We start from the raw sequence: 26,655 nt of genomic DNA, 5'->3' as shown, positions 1-26,655 counted from the left end.
TTACAAGCCAGGACTATTCTATGCACACAGCAGCAGCACCTGGCCATGCTCTATGCCACTCTCACCTCATGCAAGCCTTTCCTGTCACTTTAACACTTAGGCTTCACCCCTAATGCAACTACTAGTGAAAAGGTAAGTCACGAGTACCCTTGCAAAGGGACCACAAGGCATTTGTGTGCACACTCGTGCATGTGTATGAAATGTGTGTTTTATTTCTATTCTATTACCCACTCTCACCCAGATTGTGTTAAGTGGGTAAATGGCATCATAATTAAATGTCAATTGCCATCCTGAACACCAGTCCTCCTTAAAGCCATGATTAGCACATGTTCCTATTCAGCAGCAATTGTATGAACAAGACTATAAATACCTGAGAAGTTGACAGATAGCATTAGGAACCTTGAAAAAGGCATGATGTAGGGGCCTTTGCATATATATATATATATATATATATATATTTGTATATATATTTGATTATATATATATATATATATATATATATATATATATATATATATATATATATATATCAAAATCTCCATGGAACAGCTTTCAAGAGGAGGAGAAGTGTCGTTATACAGCACTCCATGGTCACTTCATTATTAAAGTCCTTTGTATTCGGGGCAGGGTTAATTAGAGTAGAGAGAAGGAAAGAGTGCTAGGTCCTTGCAAATCTCATTTTATTAATCCTCACAGCAACCCCACAAAATAGACAGTGAGTTACCTCTGGACAAGTCAGGGATCAGAGGCACAGACTGAATAGGTCTCTACTTCCTGTTGGGAACAGCATGCAATACCTCCTCGAGACTCAGAATGCAAAGACTTCCCCATCCTGTAAGAATCCCAGCAGGGAGGAGAAGGAGAAGGATTGCATCCTGCCTGTGCAGCTTATGCAATTAGTACATTTGATGAGTGCTTTCTGCCGCAGTTGCATTTAGACTCTTGTAATAAATGGCAAAGCTTAAGAGCCACATAGCAGCCCTAAAATTAGTGTGCAGACTGCATCTGTCTCCATCTGCCATTCAGAACCCAGACTCTTGTCTGGGTGTCACCACATACAGATCTTTGAGGATGTAGTTTGTGTTGGTAGTTAACGGGGGCTTTCTTGTCTCTATAGAAGTGATCGCTATTAGTGTGGACTTTTATAGCGTCAGATGCCAGGTCTGCATTTGCTAACTATATGTGTCTTCATTTCTCCTTTTGATAAAGAGTTGGTGCCTCCGTGGTTGCCTACACTAAATATACACAATCCTGAAGGTCAACAGTTAATCACAGAGCTATCAGCCACTGGTAGATCACAATGGAGGAGAAGTCGTGTTTTATTTCCATGTGTACCCATGACTGAGCCCGCTAGGCCTCCATGGATAGTTCCAAACCCATGGCCCTGGATAAAATTAGTGGGTCACAAACAGAACAAGAAGAAGACAGAAATTTGAGGAAAAGGACATGAAGGGAAGAGTAGGGGGTGGTAGGAATGAAGGGAAGTCGATGAAGAGTTGGATGAACATAACCAAAGCACTGTATAAATGTGTAAAATGTTCAAGGAATGCATTTAATGAAAAATATTTTCAAAAGAGAGCTGTTACCTCATAAGCTGTCTCCCCTACTACATTTCCCTGATTTCATACCTGCACCAGTTTCTCCCATCTGCCAGAGTTGGAGTCCAACCATTTCAGTGAAACCTTCTTTTGCTCTACCAGTCCTGAGAGTCTTTGTCTAACACAACTTTCCACCACGAGCATTGCAGGAGCTTCCTCCACTGAACCCTCATCCTCTTCCACTGGTCCCACACAGTTCATCGCCCAAACGTTTTCTTTGCAAGTATTTTTGCATCACTGTTCCACTTAGTACCACTGAGCTCCTTCCAGTTATCATTAGAACTAAATATAAGCATCTCGTGCTGTAAGATTGGTCTATACGTCTTTTCTTGTTCTCTGTTACAAACTTCTCCCATGGTTTACCAACCTTTACTCACACCCTCCCTCAATTAAGTGGAAGGGCATGTGCATTAACTACTTATAATTTCTAGAAGGAATGGCTCACCACAAATACTAGGCCTAGCACCATTCCAAGTAAAGGCCATTCCCTACCCCTGATTTGAATCAGATCATCAGCCATCTCATTCTTTGATGATTTTCTGTTTTTCTATGTGACTATTCACATGTCATCAATGTTGTCAATGTCTCTGGGGATGGGACATGTGGTACCTCTTATTTAGTTATTAGACTGTAAATATCACTCCAGTAGGTGCCACACCCATCACTACTCAACGGACTCTTGCATGGTCATGGAATGATACAAAACTTGCAACTCCAACAATCTAAGAGGCCTTGGTCTCTATAGCTCTACTCTCAACCCATGTCAGTCTTACAGTTCAGCCTAACAAGCTGTCCTTCTTTCTTCTCCTAGGAGCGGCTTGTGCTGTCTGTGCTCCCCAGGTTTGTCGTCCTAGAAATGATCAATGACATGACCAATGTGGAAGACGAGCACCTGCAGCATCAGTTCCACCGCATCTACATCCATCGCTATGAGAACGTCAGGTGAGGACCTTGACACCCTACCCTGGTCTCCACAGGATTGGTAATGCATATGTACCTATCACTCTTGTCACTCTGCTTTGAGTGCCAGGTGTGGCATAGTCCTTTGTTTACCTGATTAACAAATTAATGAATGATAATTCATCAGAGATGTCTACATTTCCAGTTTCAGGCTGGAGAAAAATGTTGGAAAGTTATATTATTTTTGCTGATTGATTTATTTCAAGAGTCCTTTAAAGTGAATTTGCTATATTTTAAGTAAAAAAGGTTTTTAGAAGATCATTAAAAAATTCATCATAAAAATACCACCTAGGGGAATCAATTATAAATACACAATCTCCTCCAGATATCCCTGACACAATGTGTGAAATCAACACAAAGATACAGCTTCTTTTCCATTATAAACATATTTTTATACACAACCATATACACATACATTTATACATTCACCCACTTGGTAACTTCCAAATATCTATCCATCTACCCATCCACCTGTCAATCCATCTGTCCACATAGCCTCCATCCATCCATCCATCCACCCAGCCATGCATCAGTCCACCTGGCTGTTAGTAACCTTTTAGTGCTCAGCATCAGAGTATGTGTGGAAGATACTGAAATCCAGAGAGTTACCTCCATTGTAATGAAGACCTTAATTTAGTTCTTAATTTTGACTTTTCCTTGCATGCGGCCTTGAATAATTCATTGATTTCAATTTTAGGATCTGTCTGTAGAACACATGATTTAGCAGCTATCTTGCAGAGTTGTCTGTAGATTACATGAATGGAGATTCAGATACAAAACATAGGATTAATAATTCAGTTGAGTATTGGCATATTATAGGTTGTTTCAGAAACACTTCCTAGTTGCAAACAATCAGTCTTGGATGAATTAAAAACACACTTAAAGACTACACTGCAGCTCACAGAATATCTGAGGAAGCATAGAAATTTGGACTGGGGGGATGAGATGGAATAAAGAAAGACCACAAAGGCAGAAAAATAGCTCAACACCACATGAATACACTAGGCCATGTTGGGGCTACTGCACTGGTTTCTGCTTAGACTAGTTCTTCTAGGAAAACCACAGTCCTGACATACAGGGTGCCACAATTCCTCATCAGATGTGTCATGTTGCTGCCTCTGCTTTATTTCATTTTCTGTTACTCTGGCTTTTTTTCCCTTTGCATCATAAGTTAAGGCCTGGGGCAAATGTATATGATTGGCTAAGCCTGCTCATTTTCTAGAAAAGACAGGAAAGCTAGCATCTGACATTTTCAGCTTGCTCAGTAGAATTGCATTTCCCTTCTACAAAATCGCATAAGGCAAGATTTCCTGACATTGGATACAAATCTTTGTATTGATGAGCTCCCGAAATGAAACACACACACACACTCTCTTTCTTCTCAGCTTTGGTGACAAGTACTAACACTGCCTAGGAGCACTCATGTGTTCTATGTACCTGCATTGAGGAGAAACATTTTGGCACGCTGTCCTGCAGAGAGCACAGCTCTGACAGGCCTTTAGCCACCATGCTTTAGATACTGAAGTTTGCCAAGCAGAGATTTGCAAAAGTAACCCCAGTGAGAGGTACACCCACACAGAATTTTGGCTTTGAAAAAAAAAAAATAAATAAATAAAAATAAAAAAAGGAGTCCATACTCCATACTGCTTCTAGATCACAGTATCTATTACCCAACACAGTGGGGAGTTTTATTATCAAGTTTGCAAAGTATTATAATTGGTGGTGTATATTTAAGAGATAAATCAGAATCAAGGAAGTAGAGGATGGGGTGTGGAGAAGTTTGTCTGAAACAGATGGTTCCTTTTGGCCGTACCTGAGACAGGGGTCAGCCAAATTTAAAAAGCAGAGACATGAAGTCTGGTCTGTTCTAGCTAAGGATGAGCTAAAAGCCTGGGTGAGAGTTGTGCTCTCTGTAGGACAGCGGACTGAAATGTGTGTCCTTAGCACCAGGCACAGAATGTTCACAGATACTGGAGTTAATATATGTAATAAAATACATAGCATACGAAAGGGCCTATTACTGGGAAGTAGAAGAAAAATGAAAAACTGCATTTAAAAAGAAAAAAAGGATAACATAAGCCTGCCCATGTACAGCATTCTAGTCTGGCTCTGGAGTTCACTGAACACACTTGGACTCCATTCTATGCTAATCATTTTCGCTCCACTCTCTGGTCCACAAGACCATATGGTCTACCCCACCAGTTCATTCAACACATCTTCTGATGGGGTCTCTTTACCCTGGAGGAGTTCACGCCACACTCAATGAGCACAGGGCCCCTGCTCTGTGTTCTCCATGCCCCTGGGTAACAGAAGCAGGTTCTAAGAAAGAATTTTATGAGCATCATAGCCCCTAGGATTTGCTCCTCCCCAGGAGGCAGCAGTGGGGTGCCTGCAACCACAACCGTGTGCTCCTGGTGCTGGGAGGATGAAGTTCACTGGTGGCAGAGGGGCCTCTCCCACCTGCCCATTAGGAGGCCACTGGATGCTAAAATAAGACCAGAAAGAAGGAAAGCAGAGGAGGATCTTTCTTAGCCAGTGTCTTGAGAACAAAGCCAGACCGGCTGCTCCGCCCCCTCCCCAACCCCCAAAGCCACCCGCAGTGGCATTAGGAGCATTTCTGAAATTATTTCTAATCTTGTCGCCTTCCTCCTAGCAACCTGCCTTGTTTGTTCCCCCCTCTCTACTGTTGCTTTAATTTTCAGTGTTTCTTTAATGACTACTGCCTAAAATTTATCTCCTGAACATTTCCAAGTCTCAATGTATGACTATCGCCTCCTTCTGGTGACAAAGGGCACAGTTATACTTATTGGGAAATTCTGAATTTATGTCCAGAGTGAAGTAGTAACTTTTCGACCTTGAGTCCAGCACCCCGATGAGACAGAATGACAAATGACAGGCTGCTTCTGTCCATCACCAATCCCTTATTGCACCTAGTGATTGAAGCATGAGCCTCTACATCATCAGTGTGCATGGCCACTCACCCAAGGCAGGAGCAGATATGTGACTGTGGGTCCACAAGGGATCTAAGGTTCTCCATTTACAACAATACACACTCTGGGAAAGGAGGACTTAATTTTGAGTGGTTGTGCTGATTTGGTTCAGAAAACATGGAATAAAGCCAACTATGTTCTCAGCAGTAAGAACCCAGAAGTGACTTTTGTCTTGCTTTATAACTAATAGATGGAACCCACTGAGCCATGTGTTGTTGTTAAGTGACATGGAGTGGGGGGAGCACAGACTTGGTAAGACACTAGAGATGGGTCTGACAGCTTACCTCAAACGGAGAGGCCACTATAAATGTTCACTAGTAGCCTATGAGTGAAATTATGGAGCGCACGTAGGATTTTAATAGAAAGGACAAATCACTCCCAGGAAGCAGCACAGAGTGTGCAAAACTATGGGGCATAAAACATTCCTTACCATTTCCCAAAGGGCGAAGCACAAGCAATAATCAAATATGATGTCCTGTTTAGCATCCATCCTTATATTCTGAGGTACTGAAACAGCAAGGCAAGATGAATGGGGAACTGACTTCTACTGATAGTACCAGCTCTGTTACATGTCCCCAGTGAGGAGTCAGCAGTGTTGGTCCCACCAGGAAGCAGGGAAGATTGACCAAGACAGTGGTCATGCAGTGCCTGGCTTTTAGAGGACTCTACCCATTCCTTGTTCAAAGCCATATGCATAGAGTAAGACTTCATATCATTGAAATCCTTACAAATAGGAGTGTTTAGCTAATTATTCTACAAGGTCTCTCAGTGTTGCCATCTTAGCTCATCATTTTTGGGGAAACCTAGTTTTAGTTGTCTGGCAGAGAGGGTAGAACACACTCAGAGAGCGCTCAGGGAATGAAGAAGTTCTGTGTTTTTTTCGTACCGGGGCCTGTATTGTTCTGTGTTAGTGATATCTGTGTTACTGCATTTTGTGAAACACAGAGATAAATCATGAAGTCTCATGACAAATGGCTCTCCTGCTAATGACCTCTTCAGGGTGCTTTACTACACACGACCAGGAGACCACAGATTTCAGCTGTCCTTTTAGCTTTCCTGACTTCTAAGTTGCCCCTCCATGGCAGAGAGCTACAGATATAGTTGATTTATTTGAATGGAGTTTGTGTGTCTCCCAGATGGATTAAAATATTAATCCACCTTTCCCCACCCTCTCTTTCCCTCTTGTTTAGTATTCTTTTTGCAGATGTCAAAGGATTTACCAACCTCTCTACGACCTTGTCTGCTCAGGAGCTGGTCAGGATGCTGAACGAGCTGTTTGCCAGATTTGACCGGCTGGCCCATGTGAGTTGCATTTAATTCCATCCTAGTCCTTGCAGAAGTGAGGGCCTGCATGTGGAATTAAGGAGAAAAGGATTCAGCCTTCATTGACAATGCCATTACCATTCTGCATCCTGTCCCCATGCATGGACCCCTGACCCTCTCATACCGTGGAGGCCGACATTGCTTATTTAGCAATCTCAGGTGGTGGCAGGGAGGGGTGGTTTCTCAGATTGATTTCGCCATGAAAGACAGCTGGTTGAATGATAATCAACCCGGTCTTTTCTGTCTGCTTTCCACTCTCCCTTTACTAGGCCAGGTGCCATCCAGCTGCAGGCTCAGAGCTAGTATGCAGAACGGGCTGCCTCAAATTTCCTAGCCAGTTCCAGCCATCTGCAGTGAATTAGCCTGTTTGCAAGAACCAGTGATGTGCAGGGCAATCCCACCACAGTTTTGATTGACCTACCTTAAGAGCTGTATTTTAGCCAATAAGACAATGCCTTTATTTTTCAGCTCCCTTAATCACAGCTAAGTTAGAAAATAGAGGCAACAAGGTGGGCATCTCCTATCAAAACACAGACTTGTAGTGCTAGATCTACTCAAGTGACAGAGAAATAGATTGTAACCCTGCACTTAGAGTGGCTTAGGGTTCAAATAAGAATAATGCAAGTCAGGACAGAGTAGTGGGAGGGGATTGACTGGGGAACTGGTGGAGGGAAATGGGCTTATGGGACTTATGGGGAAGAGGAATTGGGAAAGTGAAAATCATTTGAAATGTAAACACAGAATATATAAAATTTAAAAAAAAGATAGTTTAATAAAAGGAATAAATAATAAATTCACCTAACAACAACAACAACAAAAAGAATAATGCAAGTCCCAGTTTTGTGAAATATCAAGAGCACTACTGACTTCTTGAGCCGTGGTGGGAATTAAATCACACTGTGTCAAGTACAAATTCACTGGTAGAATTCCAAATTTAAGGTCATCACATTCCAAGGGAGGTCTTGTCATAGTGCATCTGAGCAGCCATTAAGTACTGTCATGCCACTGCATGTTGGGAGCAGGAGAATGATGAATGCCTATCTGTTTGCTTCAAGTTAAGTCTAGTTGGGAATACAAGGGTCATTAGTAAGTGCACAGAGCCATGTCAACCCTGGGATGCTCTGAAACCGCAGAGACAGAATGTAACCTTTCTATCAAAGACTGTTTCCTAGAAATAGTGACTCTGATGCTAATTCTCAGAGTAAAATAAACAAACATGATTGGTGCTGTTGAGTAGTGAAAAAATGCTACAGTCATAATGAAATTTAAATATAGTGTGCCAAGGGAAAGATGGTAGATATAGGAAGTGGAGACTTGGAGACCTATAAGCCATTCTATAAAAGACAAAATGGCAGATACAAAAAGCTGGTGTGGAGATACAAGGAACACTAGGGTGGGAGTGGATAAGTTACTAGCAAAGATGCTTTCACAGTAGGGTAAATCAGAGTGACCTGGCTTTTTTGTATCTTTTTCACGGTGTTTGCATGACAGCACATATTTACCAAAAGGGAAAGTCTTGTACATTATTGAGAGGCCAATTAGCAAAGTGAAAAAAAATATGGTACAAGGCAGGAGGAAGGAGAAGGAGGAAAAGAGGATCCTAAACTCTTAGTGGATGCTACTGAACAATCAGTAGATAAGAAACTGAAGTCTCCTTCTAGGAAGAGGGCTGAGTTTACCTGGTATCTGGCATTTAGGGGGAAAGATACATATGGCATTTCCTTTCATCATTGAATCAGTAATGGTCCATATAAGTTACAAGTTCTTATTCTCTTTTCAAATATGGTTCATAGTATTTTTCCCAAAGACAAAAAGAACAAAGATAGTCTCCAGTAAGAATTAAAAGATGTGGTTAAAGTCATTTTCTTATGTCAGAGAAATCACCCCCACAGATATACACCCATACACAGAGAGAGAGACAGAGACAGAGATGGAGACAGACAGAGACAGAGACAGACAGACAGAGGCAGAGACAGAGACAGACAGAGACAGAGAGAAAAGTTACATAGTTTAACTTAATCTAATTTATTCAACCATTATTATTTGCTATATTTGGACCCCAATACAAAGCTAGGGAGAGAGAAAACCAAGGGGGATTTCCCCCAGAAATCCCCCAGTCTGGCAAAAGGAAAAAAGATGAATTATACCATTGTAGCAAATGTGCTTCAGACAATGAATAGCATGGGCACCAAGGTAGGCAAAGGAAAGGAGTAACAAGAGTAGGGAAGCCTAGTGACTGAGCAGCATCCTGAGATGAGGGCTCCAGGCGAGGCACGGGCTTTTAGGACGAGACCCACTGAAAATGCAAGTGCGGAAGAAGCCTGCTTGCTTGGAAGGGTCTGAGAGGCTTGAGGCTGCAGGAGCATTGAGGGTAGGGGAGAGGCCAGTCACGAGTGAGCTTCAAGAATTAAGGAGGAACAAGGATTTGAGGGAACAATGTAGCATTTAAAGAAGCGTGAGCTTTGTTTCATAGCCTTGGCTTCTCCACCTGGTGATTTTGTGTATAGTGTGGGAGAGAAGGTAAAGAGGGGATAGACAGCCGAGCAGTTACTGAAGGGTGTGAGAGACTCCGACCTAAGACATGTATCTTATTAAATGATTTAAATGATTCTTTTAAAAACTTGGGCAGGGAAGATGGCTCAGTTAAGAAAGTGCTCACCATACAAACATAAGGACCTGAGCTTAGTCCCAGGCATTCACATTAAAAAGCTAGGGACAACAGTGTGCACTTATAATCCAAACACTGGGGAAACAGGCAGATAGCTCTTTGGAGTCTGCTGGCCAGCCTCTCAGCTGAGTTGTTAAGTTCAAGGCTCAGTGAGAGACTCTGTGTGTATAGATGATATAGATATAGATAGATATAGATACATATAGAGAGATAGAGAGATAGAGATAGACAAATATAGATATAGATATAGATATAGATAGATAGATAGATACATACATACATATACATACACACATACATATATATGCAAACTAAGGAAGGCATTCAAGCTTGACCTCTAGCCTCCATGCGCATGCCCATGTTCAAACATCAACACACACACACACACACATACACACACAAATCAGTATCATGGAGTGAACTTAGCAATTTTTGGTAAGAATATTTAATATTCATAAACCACTACTGCCGAGTACTTTTTCCGGTTGGAGAATTTTTTTTCTTCAGATTATATCATGATATTCTCATAACTAACCTGCAAGGCAGACCTGATTGTTCCCACATTATTCACAGAGTGACCAACGGTCAAAAAAGTAAACTATCCATAACTATTCACAGGTGAGGATTTATGACTAAACTTAGACCAGCTGAGACTCCTTACTACTAGCCTCATGCATATTAGGGAAACTAGGACGAGACACAAAAGTCTATCTGTTCATGCAGCATGCTTTGAAGCACAAGGCTCAGGTTTGGTTTGGATGTTCCTTGGTAGATCTCTCATGAGTCTCCATTTCTTATCAAAATCAAAAAGAATAAATTAAATTATACATGTTCTGTTTCAACTGAGGTCCATTAAAAATAAACGCTCACCTACATGGTCCATAACTTCCAGTTATCTGTTTCCCCTTCCTGCACCTCAGCCTCAAGGGCTGAAACACCTTGCCTGGAGAGCTGAGATTCCACTTGCTTTGAAATGAGGAAACTTCCCTTTCACTCTTCTTATCCTCCACCTCAGGCAAGTCCCTAGCTCAGCTGAGTTCTGGGCTTCACTGTTATACAAAAGGGAACTGAGTTTGCATTTATTTTATGTCTTCTAGAGTTTGATAAGACTCTAGTTGCACTGTTGGTATTTTCCTGAGGATTTAAACCACAGAGACATCAGAGAAAATCCACCCCTCAGAACATTTTACACTGCCCCATTGTTTCACTGCACTGAAATTGAAATGCAAAGATTCTGTTCAAGTTGCCCAAGAAATTCAGTTCCATTTAGTGGGCTTTCTACAGTGTTCTTGGGGTTCAGGCTGCTCAGCTTAAGAGTGTTTGAACCATTGACGAAACTTGGCATCTCTAGTGTCTGATCTTTTAAAGCAACAATCCCCTTACCTAACTTTTCAACAAACATAAGTATGCACACACTACTCTGAAGAAAGGAGGTCATAGTGTAATGCCAATGACACTGTTAAAATTTTAAAACATTTTTTAAACTTCTGTCAAAATGGGAGCAACATCAATGTTTTAACAATAAGAAACAATACCGGAAAAGCTGATCAATCGATTTCTAATGAGATGTCATCTCCATGAGCTGAGATAGGAAGGCACTGTGTGAAGACATTATATGGGGAAAAAATCAAGTTTGATACCTCCAAACATAATGTAATAAATTTATGGATAAAGATTGCAAAGTCCAGAGCATTTGTGTGCCTGTGCACCTGCCCTTTAAGGAGAGCTTAGAGAGGAGAGTGAGCTCCCAAGGCACTGGATATGTGATGGAAAGTGGGTGTTCTGGGCACTGCAAACCTTTCTAGTACTGTTGTACTAAAACAATATGTTTGAATATTGCTTCTCTGATTCTAATGAAATAAAGGTTTTAGTAAAACAGAAACATCAGATATATAATAGCAGAGTTTCTATTTCTGTAATTTTATCTCCTTCCAAAATGTATAGCTATCTTCAAGGTGAACTCCCTAATTCCTTCTACTATCCACATATGTAATTTAATCAACTCTATTCAAGATTTTATGATACCAAACACATCATGATGGGAAGGAAAAGATTATAAGACTGACTTCAAATAGAAGGTGGTCTTTATTCTACTTTACTCTTTAAATTTCTTTTCCAAAGCAGTCTGCTTTCTCTAGCATGAATTTTCAAAGCAATTTCTAATAGAATTTACTTGGTACATTCTATTAAGTCATCTGACATCTGATCAAAGATGATAAGAAAAATGACATAACCTGATAGATAAGGAGCCGGTCCTTGCATGTATATATATGTGTATATATATATATATATATGCACATTTATATTTTCCCTGTATGCACATATGTATCAACTATACAATATGTGTTATATATTTTATCTTAAATATAAAATATTTTATATATGTGCATATATACACACAAATAGATAAATAATAAATACATAGATTATAAATAGATGATAGATAGATAGATAGATAGATAGATAGATAGATAGATAATATATTCCCATTTCCTTAGTGCCTATAAATTTTCAGGAATGTTGCCAGCTTTGCCTTTTGTTTATAAGAAAAACAGATCTTGGAAGTGAACATTGTTCAGTGTCTTCCCAAGAGGGTAGTCAATCATTTTATGCAATCTCTTTTTCAGAATATATTTTTGTTAGGAGAGCTGCATTCTGTACTGTCTTATAATTCTTGAAGTTTAAGAGAGGGTATTTATTGAGCTCCAGAGTCATATATATATATATATATATATATATATATATGATCTTGAGATCCTTGAGAACCTACCTAGTTATTAGTGGTGTGGCCTTTGCCTCCAGAAGCCTAAATCACCTGTATGACTATGACTCCCAGCTCAGAAGGTAGATGAAAAGATGGCATAAGATGACCAGGAAGACTCTAATGTGCCTTTGGCTGGAGCTGCATGCTTTATGCAAGGTGGCTCATTCTTTCCTTACTTAGATTTTTCCAAAACATTTTCACATCAGTGTCCATGGGACTATCACAGACTTGGAGTCATTGAGTAGTACACCTATAGTGTGGAAGACTGTGCCAGCTCATCTGTGGCCTAGAGTATTCTCAGTATATTTCACCCTGTGGCTTTTCTGTCTGTAAAGCAAAGGTGACAGCTATCCATCCCATATGTGTGAGGCCCAAAAGATAAGATAAGAAAGATAAGAAACTGCATGTTGGATAGAGAGAAGGCTACTCCCAAGCATCAGCTGTCAATGACACTGCTAAGGGATGGCCACGTATCCTCTGTTATGCACTGAGGATAAGGTAGATTCTTTTGACCCTGTCATATATAGAGAACTAAAACTCACTTATCAGTGTTTCCAGCAATAAAGCTAGCAACCCGCCAGTCATACAAATAATACAGAGTCTTAGACAAAAGTATTTCCTATCCAATCTCTTTCTTTTTATTCTTCACCATAGCCAGGAGGGAGGCAACCTCTGCACCTGAGGCTGTTAGCACTAGATGCTCACCATCCCAAATTACACACAGTTTCCCAAATCACACACACTGTTCCCTCCTCCAAGTAGTTATTCATGACTAGAACCAACAGTCCTTGCCTTCCAGCCTTGGTGTTCTGAAAATCAAAGGAGTTAAAACACTGACACTCAGTCTCCATTATAGGCAAAAATCAACATATCTATATAAATCTTCTAACTAGCTCACTAGCTAACTATATATATGTTAGTTTATATTTATGATTTAAATCTACATATTAATTAGAAGACTAGAGTGATATATCTCTTCTTCCTCTTATCTCCTGGTTAAATGTATTTCCTATAAATTAACATGAGGAGAGGGAGAAAGAGACCTAGAGAGAGACAGAGAGGGAATGAGATACAAACACACAGTAGAAGTTTATTCTGTTGTAAAGAATAATGAAACCATGACATTTGGCAGAAAAAAAATGGATGAGACTGGAGATCGTTATGTTAAACAAAATAAACCAGACTCATAAAACAAACACTGTGTCTTCTCTCTCAAGTACAAAGCCAAGACTTTCTTTTTTTTTCCTTACATTTTTTTTAATATTTTTATTTTCTATATTCTTTGTTTACATTCCAAATGATTTCCCCTTTCCCGGATCCCCCCCTCCCCATATGTCCCATAAACCTTCTTCTCTCCATCCATTCTCCAATCACCTCCCTCCTTTTTCTCTGTCCTTATATTCCCCTCCAATGCTAGATCAATCCTATCCAGGATCATGACCCTCTCCATACTTCTTCATGTGAGTCATTTGTTATGTGATTTGTGCCTTGGGTATTCAGGGCTTCTGGGCTAATTAATATCCATTTATCAGAGATTGCATTCCATGTGTATTCTTTTGTGATTCCTAAAATCATCCAGAAGTCAGGTCTGTTCAACACTGAAACCTATAGGGTGTCTCTGTGCCCACTTTGGTGGCTGGGAAGGTTCTGAAAATCTGACCTAGTAAGAGAAGCATCAGATTCAAGTTCTGCTTGACTGTTTTTTTGTTGTTATTGTTTTGTTTTTGTTTTTTTTTTTTTTATGTTTGTATTCAATAGTTACCAAATTGCTTACATTAGGAAGTCAGCACAGTGCTTTTCATCTTAGTGTTTCAAGGGTGTCTACTGAGTTTCCAGCTCAGTGACACTCTTTCTGTTTACAACTCCTTCCTTAAGCCCTGAGACCATTTTCTCCAAAGACAACCCCCTACCAAGGAAATTATAGCTCTTTATGGTTCAGTTCTGGAAGACCTGTCAGAGGATACTCAGTCTGAACCATTCATGTAAAAAAAAAAAACCATGTCACACAGTTACTCTTATTGTAACACAATACCCTAGATGACTGGTTAATTAATAGGGGAAATACTTATTTTGCTCTCAGTTTTGAGTATCAATGATTGTTTGGCCCTACTGCTTTGACCTGTGATGAGATTGCAAGCGACTAACCTCACAGAGGCTGGGAACAGAAAGACCACATGGTAGAATGGTCCCACATCGGCAGTACATCCTCCCAGGGTCCAGAAAACCGTTGAGTACATCTTTTGGGTGCCAGCTGTCACAAACAGTACAGAAATATTTCTGAACTGGGGGCATGGGATGGAATAGAAATCGTTTCCAGAGAGATTTCATACCCCAGAGACCAGCCCCAGGGTGTAGATCTGACTTTTATTATACAATACAAAACTTATATAAAAATTTTCAGACAATAGGGTTGAAGTTACATAATCAAGGGCCAAACTGGAGGCATTACACTGACTGACCTGCTGAATCTAATTTGCTTGCCGTGACTTTGTGGGGGATGGAGGGTGGGGAGGTAGACTGCCCATCGGGGATGTTCGTGAAGACACATTGCTCTGGCCTTGGGTCCTTTAGTCTGTCTCACCATTTTGCTGGTAGCCACTTTAGATCTCAGGCTGTGTACAGCCCAACCAGGATACCTCAAGTGGGTGCAGAAAACCAAGGCATCTGGCTCTTGGCCATCCTGCTTCTTCCTCCACTAGGTTCACTCTTATATCCCCCACATATGCCATTCCTCTTCAAGTTTCCACGACATCACAAAACACCAAGTTTTTACTACCCATGAATTTACTATCCGGGGCATTGCAGGACATTTCAGATCCAAAGTACAGAAACTGTAAAAGCAGGTTCTAAAGTTGGGGATTTCTGACTCTGAAGTACAGAACACTTGACTCCATTTTTATCTTTTCTTGAGCATTCTGATGATCTGGTCCTCCTAACAGCACGATTCTTTCTCTACCATTCTGTTCCTTTCAGGAGCATCACTGTCTTCGCATTAAAATCCTGGGGGACTGCTATTACTGTGTGTCTGGACTTCCTGAGCCCCGCCAAGACCATGCTCATTGTTGTGTTGAAATGGGCCTCAGCATGATCAAAACTATCAGGTAAGTTGTAATTGCCTCCATGGTACTTGAGGCCTCAGTGTGTGGGAGAAGATACAGGATCCATTTATCCTTTGCTGAAAATTTTGGAATGTGGTTAGTGTATTGCATATCTGGTGATTCTCCCAAAAGATCTGGTCTCCTTATCTTATGATCACATTTCACTTTTAGTCAGTTGTACAGGAACTCTGAATCACAAATGAGGATATCATAGTGAGGACAAAAAGATGAGCAAATTCTCTTTGGAGAGCAGAGCAGGAAGGTGGACACAACACATACAATTTTAGTGGGGTACAATAAGCACTGGGAGTAAAAGCCAGGATTTGGCGAGCTTAAAAGAAAGCCCCACTGATTTAACTGCTATGCCCAGGGTGAAGGAATCTAAAATGTTGTGTGAAATATCTTCTGCACAGACATCAGTAGGCTGATGGAGGTAGAGTGCAGAGCTCTGAAAAGAAGATAGGCATGGATGCAAATCAAGAAGAGCTGCACTAGTGAGGTGTGGAGTACAAAGAGTAGTGTTGGTCTATCAATGGGTAAAAGCCAGAGCCCACAGGACCTTGATACAACTGTACCTTAATGTCAGCTAGTATTGGCTGTTTTGTGTGTGATATAACTACTTTCAGCGTTTGTCAACACACATGTCCAGTGTTCTAGTCTAAAGGAGGAGTATAAGGGTTGGAAGATTCTAGAGTTAAACTACCTTGGGACAAAAGTTCATTCCTGTCAGAATTCCCACTGAGATTCCATCATGGTTACAGAACTTCTAAATAGTACAGTCTTCAACAATATTGGAAAGAAAGAGGAGGAAAGAGGTGTGTGTGTGTGTGTGTGTGTGTGTGTGTGTGTGCTTGAATGGAACTCAAATGCTCCAGTAAAATGTACAGCAAGCCTTGCAAAACACCAACCAGATAGTATACATGGCGTTACCCATGACTTCAGACACATAGGCAGCAAAGGATGGTCTTGTTGGACATCAAAGGGAGGAGAAGACCCTGGTCCTGGAAAGGCTCAATGCAACAGTGTAGGGGAATACCAGGACAGGGAAGCAGGAGGGGGTTGATTGGGGAACAAGGGGAGGTAAGATGGCTTATGGGACTTTCAGGAGGGAACCAAGAAAGGGGAAATCATTTGAAATGTAAATAAAGACTATAATAAAAGTAAAGGAAAAAAAAGAAAAACCATTGCATTTAGGGAGATGGGATTTTCAAGGTGGAATTAGAGTAGACAAAGCAAAACCAGTATAAATAGAGAGTTTGTCTAAAACTCTAAAACTTGGTACTCCTCACTGGCATGCCCCATCTGGATGAATGTAAGAGATTACATAGACAACTCTATTTTCTCAAAGTTACCTTAACTATATTCTCCCAAAACCTGGCATGAAATTTCCCTGTGAAATGAGTATTTTAAAAAAAAATGCTTTGATAGGCTCCTGGTGACCTGGACACTTTTTCTGAAAGTAAGTTAAATGACAAAGATGGCCAGCCTTTGTGCCATTTGTGGGCTATAAGCCTTTCAGCTGGACTCTGCACACCAAGGAATAGGATGTGCTCCTGGTGGAACACGTCTTCCACCAAATAGCAGCAGAAGCCAACCATACCAGGTGCAGGAGCATAAGGGCGGAACCATCAGGAGAGACGCAGAAGGCTTGGGTCTCAGTGACTTTAGACCAAACTCTGGGATTCCTACCTTTTCTGGGAAATGTTATATTTTCACTCTTTTATTTAAAAAGGAAAGGAGTTTGAGGATCAGGAACATCTAGGTACTCTATCACTCCCTGATGCCATATTCACTGTCATTCTAATACCTGGCCATACTCTCTAGCCCTGCAGTAGTTCACTGCCCTGGCTCCTAGGCTAGCCAGCTCAGTGATAGAAGCAGATCCATAAATTCTGTAGAAGGCTCCTGTATACACCCAGGACTCCATGAAAGCTACCATATTGATATGCCAGTGAGAAGAAAAGAAACTAGAATTAGAATTCTTCTAAATATCGTCAATATCTTTCCATCAGAAGAGACCACATGTCCATCACAGCAGTAATTTACCTTTAGTGAGGGTCATGCCATTTATCACATGGTAAGAAAATGGTATGAAGGTCTGAGAGATGACTCTGGTTATGAGTACAAACTATTCTTGTAGAAGACACAAGTTCAGTTCTCATAGCACTCTCATTAGGCCACTCACAATCACCTATACCTCCAGCTCCAGAGGATCTAAAACACTGTCTTCTGTTCTTTACAGGAACTTGCACTTATGTGCACACATACTCCAAGCACATACACATGCACATGCAAACATACACATAAACACATACATGGACACAGATACACATGTACACATAGACATGGACACATGAACATACATGTGCACATGGACATACATACATATACACATAACTGAAAATAAAGCCTTTGATCAAATAATAAAATTATACATTTGCCACTTGCTTTTAATCCCGTCTGGCATGCTCCCCCAATCTTTGAATACCAAGTCAAAAAGTCAACAGTTCTCATGATCAATCTTGTTAATGTTCCCATAATCTTAAGAAGAGGGATCAAGGGGTCATGAGGTAAAATAGGAGCAGACAGTGTTTGCTGTGATTTACCTGACAGAAACTGGAGTCTCCACAGGCAGAGAGATTGCCAACTCCATTGATCTCCATTTTCTGTAGGATGAAAATTCCCTCTATTAAAGACTGGAGAGATGAGCTATAGGCTCAAACCTGAAGTTTCCTTTAGGTCAGACTTTGGTGAGTTAACTGTTCATTTGGACACTTGAGGCTCTTGGCCTTTAAACAAGGATCAATTATGATGTTTTAGTGGGTCTTAAAGGCAATGAGACAGATACCCAGGGAATCATAGATCTCCACAATTAAGCAGATATGTGGTGCTTATCCTGTCAGCCAGCCAGTAACTCGGTAAGCAAAGGTTTATTAAACTTTTCCATGAGTGAGACTTGTGCAATATCCTGGAAATCCAGTTATGAATGCATTTTCTCTAAGCCTTCATTCTGCACAACCATAGAGAGTCTACTTGGTTTATATATAAAGCAAAAAAGCCAGAGCAGACATCCCTGAGGTCTCTATCAGTACTGAAAGTCTGTGAGTTATACTTACACAAACAGCACACACAAATAATAAAAATACTGCCAACATTCCATAAGAACTTCTATTTTGAGCTTAAGCTGAAGACATGCTGTAGAAACAGCATCATAAAGGAATGGAGCATGCCCAGTTCAATCTCATGTCTCTCTCTGCAGAGAACCTTAACCCTGGCCCTTTTAATGGCCAATTTAAGGTCTTTCTGGAGCTTTGGATTTGGACAATGTGAAGTGAAACTTAGATAAGTTGAAATGATTTGATGGCATTCTTCCATTCCTTTATTAAGTACCACATTTACTTCCTTAGGATAAGACACACTGGTTGCATATTTTTTTTAACTACATGACTCAGAGCCTATTAATACCCAAAGAACTACTTGATTATAATGTAGGAGACTTGAGGTCCAGCATTAATTCTTCAGTTAACATGAAATCATGGCATGGAGTAATGAACAGAAGCACTGGAGTTAGGCAAGCTGTAGTTGTAATTGACTCAGGCATCTAGAATTTCTACTCCTTCTGCCAACTATTTTCACTCTGGGAGAAGGATGCTGAAAATACTCACATCCTGTGTATATAAAAGGGAATCCACATTACTAGCTTTATCAAGAAGTGATTACTGTTTACCAACTTATCACTCACACATGATACATTTGTTTTATTCTACCTCAAAGCACTTATTCCAACAGAAAGATGTGGTGTGTGTGTGTGCGCGTGTGCATGTGTGTTGTGTGTGTATGTGTGTGTGTGTGTGTGTGTGTTCCAATTGGAAAATGTGTGTATGTACATATACTTGTATGTATTTGAACTTCACATAAATGTTATTAATGTACATCCAGGGCTATACAGAGAAACCCTGTCACAAAAACAAACAAACAAAATGTGATTGATGCACACACAGACATAAACACACAAGTTGACTATTGAGCCATAAAAAAGAAAGAACTGTGATTTTTAACAACATAGATAAGCCTAGAGAACATTATATTAGATAAAATAAGTTAAGGATCAAAAGACAAATGTGTAGGGTTTCATAAATGTGATATCTGAGAAAGCTGATCTTCCAGAAGCAGAGATGAAAACAGCAGTTGGAAAGTTATTGTTCAAGCGTGGAAATTTTCAGTTTTAAGAATATCCCTTGAGTATTCAGAGTTTCTGAGCTAATACACCCAAGATACAATTTACATATCAAATGACTCCCAAGAAGAAGGAAGAAGAGGTTCCTGATCCTGAAAAGGCTTGTTTCAGCATTGTAGGGGAGTGCCAGGACAGAGAAGTAGGAAGAGGTTGATAGGAGAATGGGCAGGCGGAAGAGGGCTAGTGAACTTATGGGGAGGGGAGAACGGGGAAAGGGAAAAATCATTTGGAATGTAAGCATAGAATATAGAAAATAAAAAATTATAATAAATAAAGAATATCTCTAAAAGACCTTGCACACTACTGTGACTGCAGTCAACTATATACTATATCTTGAAAAATGCTCATAAAAATGAAACCTACATAAAGGTGAAACATGCCAATTAGCTAGTTTTCACCATTCCATGGTATATGCATAATTCAAAGCAATGTTGCTATACAGTAAGTACATACAATTGTGTCTGTTAATAAAAACAAGAAGTAAGATATAATAAAATATAAGATATAATAAAAATATAGTAAAATTAAATAAAATAATTTAAGCATTCACAGGCAAAGGCCAAGAAAATCAAAATAATTGAGGGGGAACTGGCTAATCTCAGTGGCTAAAGGTGCTGTCTTGCAAGCCTGGTGGTCTGAGTGCAATTCCTGGAACTCACATACAGATGAATGAAAGATACAACTCCATAAAGCTATAATCTGATGCCCACACAGGTGCAATGGCACCAGTGTACCCACACTCGTACATATCTTACAAACACACACACACACACACACCACCACCACCACCACCACCACCACCACCAACAACAACAACAACAACAACAACAACAATAGTAATAAAATACTCAGAGGTAGAGAGTTCCATAGTTCTAGTTTCTCTAACTCTTGGCACTCTTGTCAGCTACCACTGAAGATAGAACTGTGGTTTTGTACCCTTGATTCAAACACATTGGTATTCATTTGCTCCATCTACCCAACCCAAGGAAGCAGTAGCTGCCACCCTATGACCAAAGGTGTTTCCAGAAGGTGGTGAGAAACATGTGACATGTGTCTAGAAGTGGCTGCTTGAGTCCTAGGCATCCCGAGACTACATTCCCGATGCAGGATTGTTTGGGAGAAATATCATTCAGAAGCAATCGTTTCTCAGGAACAGTCTCCCATAGATGAGTTTCCCAAGATAGTGCATGTATCAGCCCTTTAATTCAACTTGACCCTGACCAAGCAGTGCATAGCACATTTTTGTCCCTAAACCCACAGTTTAAAAAGAAATTGATCCTGCATTTTTATTGGCAGGTAATACTCAGGTTGGGTTATTTTTTCTTTCTTTTTTCTCTTTTTTTACTCACACATCTAATCAAAATGTGTTACTATAAATTTCTTCTGATTAAAAAAACAAAAAACCAATTTCATCTGATTTTGCAGTGGTAGCTACATAGTAGGCCTTTTAACAAACAAACAAAAAAATCAGACTTTTTTTCCTTGGAGACGATGGCATAAAGAATATAACATAACATCATAACAACCAAGAACAGTACAAGTTTTTGTGGAGTCCCTATCCCCCCTCCCTTGGGGTTCCTCAATCCTTCCCTCAATACTACCAAAAGGCTTCCTGAGCTCCATCTCATGTTTGGCTGTGGGTCTCTGCATCTGTTTCATTCAGCTGCTGGGTGGAGCTAGGTCACTCTCTACAAGCATAACAGAGTATCATTTAGAAATAAGCCATGAGTTTGTTAATTAGGGGCCAGGGGCAGAATATAACTTTATTTATAATGAAGAATTCAGTATCATCTTATTCACGTCTTTTCATAAAGGTAAATTAATTAAAATGGGCTTCAATAAAATAGTGTCATGGATTGGTTCTTGCCCATAGGATGGATCTCAAGTTGGGCCAGTCATTAACTGGCCATTCCCTTGGCCTCTTCTCCATCTTTGTCCCTGTACTTCTTGTAGGCAGGACAAATTTTGGGTTGAAAGTTTTGTGGCTGGGTTGGTTTCCTTATCCCTCCACTGGAAGTCCTTCCTGGCAATCACAGCTGTCCACGTCAGATTCTATATCCCCCACTGCTAGGAGTCTCAGCTAGAGTTACCCTTGTAGACTCCCTGGAGGCTGCCCAATCCCAGGTCTCTAGAACAAAAAGACCAACAGAGTCAACTAACCTGAACCCTTGGGGGTTCCCAGAAACTAAACTACCAGCTAAAGAGCTGGGAATAGGCCCCCACATCTATGTAACAGATGTGCAGGTTGGTCTTCATGTGGGTCCCCAAACAATTGGAGTGGAGGGGGGGCAACATGACTCTGTTGCCTGCCTATGGATCCTGTTCCCCTAATTGGGCTGACTTGTCTGGCCTCAATGGGAGATGATGTGCTTAGTCCTATAGTGACTTGAGGTGCCAGGCTGGATTGGTATCCAGCGGGAACCTCTCCCTTCTCAGAGTTGAAAGGGAGGGGGAAGTGGCTGTGTGGGGGGAATAAGGGGCTGTGTCACGATGTAAAGTGAATAAATAAGTAAATTAATGGGAAAAGGAATGGTGAAAGATATAGGTATGTGTATATGTGCATGTCTATGTATGTATTTAGACATATGCACATGTGTGATATGTTTACATGTGAAGCTATATGTGTATATTTGTGAAGTTTGATATATATGTGTGTGCATACACATATACACACACATGCACACATGTGCTGCAAACAAGGAACAGGGCTTTCTTGGTCACTAGTATTCTAAACTCAAACATGAGATTAATACAAGAAACACTGGGACACATGCTACAGACAATATGAAGTCCCAGGCACTGTGGAAAATTACAGAGCCCAAAACAGATATCCAATGATCACTGCAGGTAGGAATAACTTTCTCTGCAGTTGACTCTGGCTGAAGGAAACAGTTTAGAGATACTTTTCTACCAATTTAGGGGAAAGAACAAAGCATGATAAAATTGTTTTAAAATATAGGAAAGAGTGGTCATACTGGGAGTTGGCACCCCAGATGTCAACTCAGGCACAACACTTAAATGTGTATCATGATATTATATTTATGTTTTTGTTGATATTATTTAGAGAATTTTGGTCAGAATCCCACTGCATTAGAGGTGCATTTGTTACTAGATGTGATTGTGGTGAATGTTCCTTGAGCTAGACATGAATTAGAAGGCACATGTTGCATGAAGTAGATAGCTGTGCATTGGTAACAGCAGAGCCCATCTTTTCCCATCTCACCTCTTACTAAAAGTGTGGCTGTGGACAGGTGACTTGACCAAGAGCCCCACATCCTGTCAAAATAGAGATCACTGGATTTCAACTGGAGTGTTTCTTTACAAACCCAAATAGGTAAATAGGTAACATGCATGTTGTCATAGCAGAAATAGTTTTACCATTTAATCTATTTTAAATTATGTATGTGTGTGTTATGCACCCTTGAATACATGTACACAGGACATCTAGAAGAGACAGTCTGGTGCCTAGTAGCTGCAGTTACAAGCAATCATAACAGGGTTGCTGGGATCCCATTTTGACTCTTCTATAAGAATAGCATGCACTCTACTCATAAGCCATATATCTAGCATCATAGAAACACTTCTAATGGATTTTCACAGATGGGCCTGAGTTCCAGTAGAATAAAACTTACCTTGACATATTTCAGAATCCATTCTTTTATCATGCCTTTTATCTAGTGCTTTTAAAATAATCATAGTTATTTGAGTTTACTGGTCACTTGGGAAGCACTGAGGAAAAGTTTTTATGAATATTAATTCCTTAAGTCATCATAAAAAAAAAACTCTAGGAGTTAACTGTGATCGGCAGGCAAAATACTGAAACATTCTGTGTGGTGACAATTTGCACTGGACAGAATAATCAGAGCAATTATCAGAAGCAGTGTCATCACTGCCCCAGACAGCTAGGGCCACTGAATGGCCTCATGCCAACTAATGGAAGCCCTGAAAATAAGCTCCACTTGGCCAGTCAGGAAACTAATACACATAGAGGCCAGAGAATGGTTGAGTTTCTCAACTAGTCAGTGGCAGCATGATGCTACTAATATGGAGCCATATCGTAGCTGTAACCAATATGCTGTCTGCCTCTCTGCCCTACATGTAGTCAATTGATCCTGATACTCAGACTCTGCTATCAATGCCTAAAATAGCAATGATCAGCTTGGGAGACATCTTATCTATTCCTAGAAAGAAAGAAAAAAAAAAACAGCAGAACTATTGTTAACTGAAAAACTCAGTAAATGCCTAAGAATAACATGGGATTAAGCCCTAATCAAAATAACGTCATGGCAAACACATTTTAGAAATAAGCCGTGAGGTAGTTAATTAGGGGCCAGGGGCAGAATATAACTTTATTTATAATGAAGAATTCAGTATCATCTTATTCACATCTTTTCATAAAGGTAAATTAATTAAAATGGGCTTCAATAAAATAGTTTCTATTATATAGATTGAAAAGTGGTCCCAGGTGGCTCCTTGACAAAGCCTGGGTCTATTCTGGGGATCTTTATTAGCTGAGGAGATGCCAGAGTTGACACTGGACTTTTGCTGCAATACTTTTATTAACAACCTATAAAGGGTACCCTTGATGAATCCTAATGAAATTTGCAGAGCAGAGTCTTCTTAGTGCAATTGCTGAAAAACTGCAGGAATGACTCCAGAATGCGAAGTAGGAACAGCCTTTTTCCAGCAGTTATTTAGAGCAAAGGTCCTAATCCTGTGGTAGGGTTGCTTTGCCAAGCAAGGCAGTAGGACAATGACTATAAAGCAGGAATCATCATGTTTCTCCTCACTTAAGCAAGAGTTCAGAAGTCTGCCTCTCCATGGCTTTTCCTTTCTCTTTCTCTTTCTCTTTCTGCTTCTCCTTTCTTCCTCCTCTTTCTGCTCACACAACTTCTCTGTCTTCTGAAGTGTTCTTTCTGTTCTCTACATCCCTGTTTCTCTGTGTCTGTGTGTCTGTGTCTGTCTCTATCTCTCTGCCTCTGTGTCTCTGCTTCTCTGTCTCTCTCTGTGTGTCACACACACAACAGTAAGTTCTTTCTCTCTATGTGTATCTACCCATCCTTCTAAAATCTCTCTTCAGATAATCTCTAAATAGAGCTACACTGTTGCTTTTCTCATTGTTTTGATGAAATACCTGACAGAATGCTAGTGGAGGGTAGAAGGGTGTATTTAGCAGTCCACCCTGCCTGGAAAAGCCTGGTCCTGGGAGCATGGGCTGCTCACTCGATCTGGGCAGATCCAGAAGCAGAGAGAGATGAATCCTGGTACTAATCTAGCTTTTATCTTGTCATTAAGCTTGGGGTCCCAGCACATGGGATGATGCCCCCCACATTCAGGACATATCCTCACTGAAAATGCCTAAGAGTGAGTCTCACTAATGCCCTAGGCTAGGGGTTACTTAATTTAAACAAATTAATTTTTAACATTATCCATCTAAGTAGCAATCATAAACCTGCACTCCTATTAAATGCAGTCATTCAAGTGCTGATCAGTACCTATCAGTACTTATCGTCAACAATGCTAATGTTGAGGGACTGGTCACACCTTACGTCAGTTAACAAAGAAGCTATTCTTTTCTCCAGTTCCCAGCTGAAACTGGAGCTCCAATAGGCTAACACTACATCTGTGACCCCCAGACAAATAACATACAGCTTGCCAGTGGCAGAACCAAGGGCTTGAACACGAAGGCAATAAAGTTGTTACAACAATTCTGTTATTCCTACAGAATAGAGAAATGGGAACCCACTAGACATCATCGATTGCATTAGTGGTGTATGGCACAGCAGAGTTCTGTGACTCTGCAGAAGTCCAGTAGATTGCAGTGAACACCACTTACCACACAGAGGAGAATGACTGACTCACCAAGTCCTGACGGTTATACAATGATACAGAAACACAACCTTAAACTAGCAGAAATGTTATGTGCCAGTTGACACTAAGTTGGAAGCTTCAAATCAGACATGAAAAGAACATTTACACAGTAATTGGAAAACTTTATAATTCATAGTGTGTTCCCCAGAGTTGATTGTTTGACCCTCAAACTCAGTGTTCTAGTGGAATGTGAGGGAGGCTGCATCAGTCGTCACAGATAGACCCAATCACATATCAAGAAAATCTTAGCCACAATTGGAGTCTTGTTTCATCTCTGTTCTCTTCATAGACCAACATAGACTAGAGTGTTTGTTTGTGTGTGTGTGTGTGTGTGTGTGTGTGTGTGTGTGTGTGTGTGAGAGAGAGAGAGAGAGAGAGAGAGAGAGAGAGAGATCAGGTTAGTGAACATGTGAGATAGAATAAAAAATGTATTCATAGATCTTTGATCCATGCTCACTCTATGTCTGAGTTGGGATTGTTGAGTATCTAAGGCGTGTTAAAAACCAAGAAAAAGGCAAGCTGGAAGTTTAAACCAGATCACTTTACCATTTTAGATATGAAGTTCTGGCAGGTCATTCACATTCTTATTAAACAGACAACTATCTTTGTGTGGTACCTCCTGAGTCTTACAATACCCAGAACACACTTTGATCTGAAGTGTCTAGTAGAATACTTTGATTATGGCTCCTGGGACAGAAATGTGTAAGCTGATCCATCCTCCCTAAATTTTTAAAACTTTACCTCTCATATGGCTGTAAGTTACTGTTGTATTTTGTCCAAGTTTTATTACAGTCATCTTCATTGCTATAAAAAGTATTAAGAAATTTGTAAGTTGAGTAAATAGAAACCATCTTTTATAAAATATAATTTGTGATTTTCAAAATGGGTATATTATTTAATTTTAAAAACACACTAGAGCATACTGAATTTTTCATACTCCCTCCTCTTGAGCTCAAGGTCAAGACCAAATTCCCCAATATAATTGTACCTGAAGATGAGGTTTTTAGAAGCTGAATAGATTAAAGGAGATTGGTTCTGATAGAAAAGCGCCCTTATAATAATGCATATTGGAAAGCTACTAGTCCAGTCTCACGACCTTATCAATTCACGGCAAGGGGTTGTCATCTGCAAAACAGAAGGCTTTCC

The 26,655-nt window shown here is 40.3% G+C and overlaps 1 protein-coding gene across 3 annotated transcripts in view; it reads left to right on the top strand.

Moving 5' to 3' along the window:
• Adcy8 (adenylate cyclase 8) overlaps positions 1–26,655 on the top strand; it is a 221,447-nt gene that overhangs the window by 95,638 nt on the left and 99,154 nt on the right. For all 3 annotated transcript variants that reach the window (XM_052161501.1, XM_052161500.1, XM_052161499.1), the window contains exons 3-5: positions 2,410–2,540; positions 6,739–6,850; positions 15,277–15,404. In XM_052161501.1, the coding sequence (XP_052017461.1) occupies positions 2,410–2,540; positions 6,739–6,850; positions 15,277–15,404 (371 nt within the window). The remainder of the gene's footprint in view (positions 1–2,409; positions 2,541–6,738; positions 6,851–15,276; positions 15,405–26,655) is intronic.

Source organism: Apodemus sylvaticus, chromosome 17 (genome assembly GCF_947179515.1).
Source record: "Apodemus sylvaticus chromosome 17, mApoSyl1.1, whole genome shotgun sequence".
NCBI classification, from domain to species: domain Eukaryota; kingdom Metazoa; phylum Chordata; class Mammalia; order Rodentia; family Muridae; genus Apodemus; species Apodemus sylvaticus.
The sequence above is the reverse complement of the archived record's forward strand: the minus strand, read 5'-3'. Positions and strand labels throughout refer to the sequence as shown.